This window comes from Aptenodytes forsteri, unplaced genomic scaffold (genome assembly GCF_000699145.1).
Source record: "Aptenodytes forsteri isolate BGI_AS27 unplaced genomic scaffold, ASM69914v1 Scaffold618, whole genome shotgun sequence".
Taxonomy (NCBI): Eukaryota; Metazoa; Chordata; class Aves; order Sphenisciformes; family Spheniscidae; genus Aptenodytes; species Aptenodytes forsteri.
In genome coordinates, this window is record NW_008793944.1 from 72,587 (window position 1) to 74,445 (window position 1,859).

Sequence of the window (1,859 nt, forward strand, 5' to 3'; positions counted from 1 at the left end):
CCACAGCTGACTCAACATGTCTCTCTGGTGACAGAGAAGATCAGGTCTATCAGGACTTCGGCAAACAGGCTGTCAGAAAGGCAGTTGCAAAGAAGGGTCTTCAAGGTCAGTTGTGGAGTGACCCTACTGGGAACAAAGAAATTTGGTGAGCCTTCAAAGGAGGAGGATTTACCATTTGCTGTCACTGAGGTGGGTTGGCAGTATGCAGGATACATGTGAAGAGAGTCAGGGGGACAGGACAGATAGGAAGACTTTTCCATTCTCAGATCTTTCCATGTGTGAGCATCTGCATGGATTTTGTGGTGTCTGTTGTGCTTAACACCCTACTAGACATACATGAGTATTGCCATGCTTATCATTTCCATCTTTGTCATGAGAAACAGGTTTCAGCTGTGAATCTCTGAGTCCTGTAATGTAGGAGAGAAGACTTGACTTTATGCACAGGGACCTACATTCAGACATGACACAGGTCCCCCTACCCTGCCCCCAGAAAGGTGAAGGAACATCAAATTAAAAAAAAAAAAGGAAAAAGAAGAAAAAAAAGTGCTAACCAAGCCACTGTCAAATGCTTAGAGTGAAAATGCCTAGAAATGGTCCTAATCTCTCCATTGTGGGGCATCTATAGCCTTTCATCTTCACCCTCACAAAAGCAATTACATACCTCATAGGATCCTAAAACAGCAGGACTATCCTCATTCCTTCCACTTGGTGCTCTCTCCAGCCCAACATTGCTGTTACAGTCACCAAAGTTTCCTCAAGAACACCTTTATATCCTTGTTCCTTAGCATGTAGACGATGGAGTTCAAGACAGGTGTGAGAACTGTGTAGAGAAGTGAGATTGCTTTGTCCATTGGGTAGGAAGAAAAAGGCCTGGTATAGATGTAGATACAAGGTCCAAAGAGGAGTTGACCACAGTGATGTGGGAGACACAGGTAAAAAGACCTTTGCGACACTCTTAACCGGAATGACTTCTCAGTTGGGCTAAAAGGATGGAATAGGAGATGACTAATACAATAAAGCAAAGAAGGGTTACTAGGTCATTATTGGATACCATCAACAGCTCCATCATGATGGTGTCTGTGCAGGACAATCTGACTATTTGAAGTACATCACAGTAGAAGTTGTCCAGTTCTTAAGAACCACAGAAAGGGAGCTGAACAATGATGACCACTTGGACAACAGAGTGAAGGAAGCCCCCTACCCAACATGTTACTAGTAGCCCTACACACACCATCCAATTCATCACAGTCACGTAATGAAGTGTATTGAAGACAGCCACATAATGGTTATAGGCTATGACAGTAAGAAGGAAGATTTTGATTCCTCCGGTGAAGTGGAAAAAGAAAATTTGGACCATGCAGCCTGCAAAAGAGATTGCCTGTAATGGGGGAAGGAGGAAGCCAGTCAACATCTTGGGGGCAGTTATAGAGGAGTAACAACAGTCCAGGAAGGAGAGATTTCCCAGCAGAATGTACATGGGCTTGGGAAGTCTGAGCTCACAGATAAACAGCAGCATGATGAGGAGGTTTCCTACTACTGTTGCTCCATAAATGGCAATGAAGGTGATGAAGAGGAAGGGCTGGAGAATTGCAGATCCATCGAGGCCAAGGAGTAGGAATTTGTTCACTCTGGTGTTGCTTTCACTGTCCATGGACTGAATTAAACACTGGGGACTAAGGAGGATAACAAGATCTATGTGAAAGTTAATACCTCCCAAGAGCTTTGCTCATTGCTTAGTCATGGCCAGATCTTTGAACTTCCCTTAAAATCTGGCTAAAATTCTAGCTCAACCTAGGTTTATAACCCTCTTACTGATGGAACCTCCGCAGGAAAAAAAAAAGTAAATCCCAAGCCCTATA

General features: G+C 43.8%; 1 protein-coding gene across 1 annotated transcript; it reads right to left on the reverse strand.

Annotated features, from left to right (window-relative positions):
- Positions 1–740: 740 nt before the first annotated feature.
- LOC103894932 (olfactory receptor 4D5-like) lies at positions 741–1,651 on the reverse strand. The gene is given in 2 exon segments (XM_009274454.1): positions 741–907; positions 910–1,651. Coding segments are annotated over 2 exon segments (909 nt in total).
- Positions 1,652–1,859: the final 208 nt, after the last annotated feature.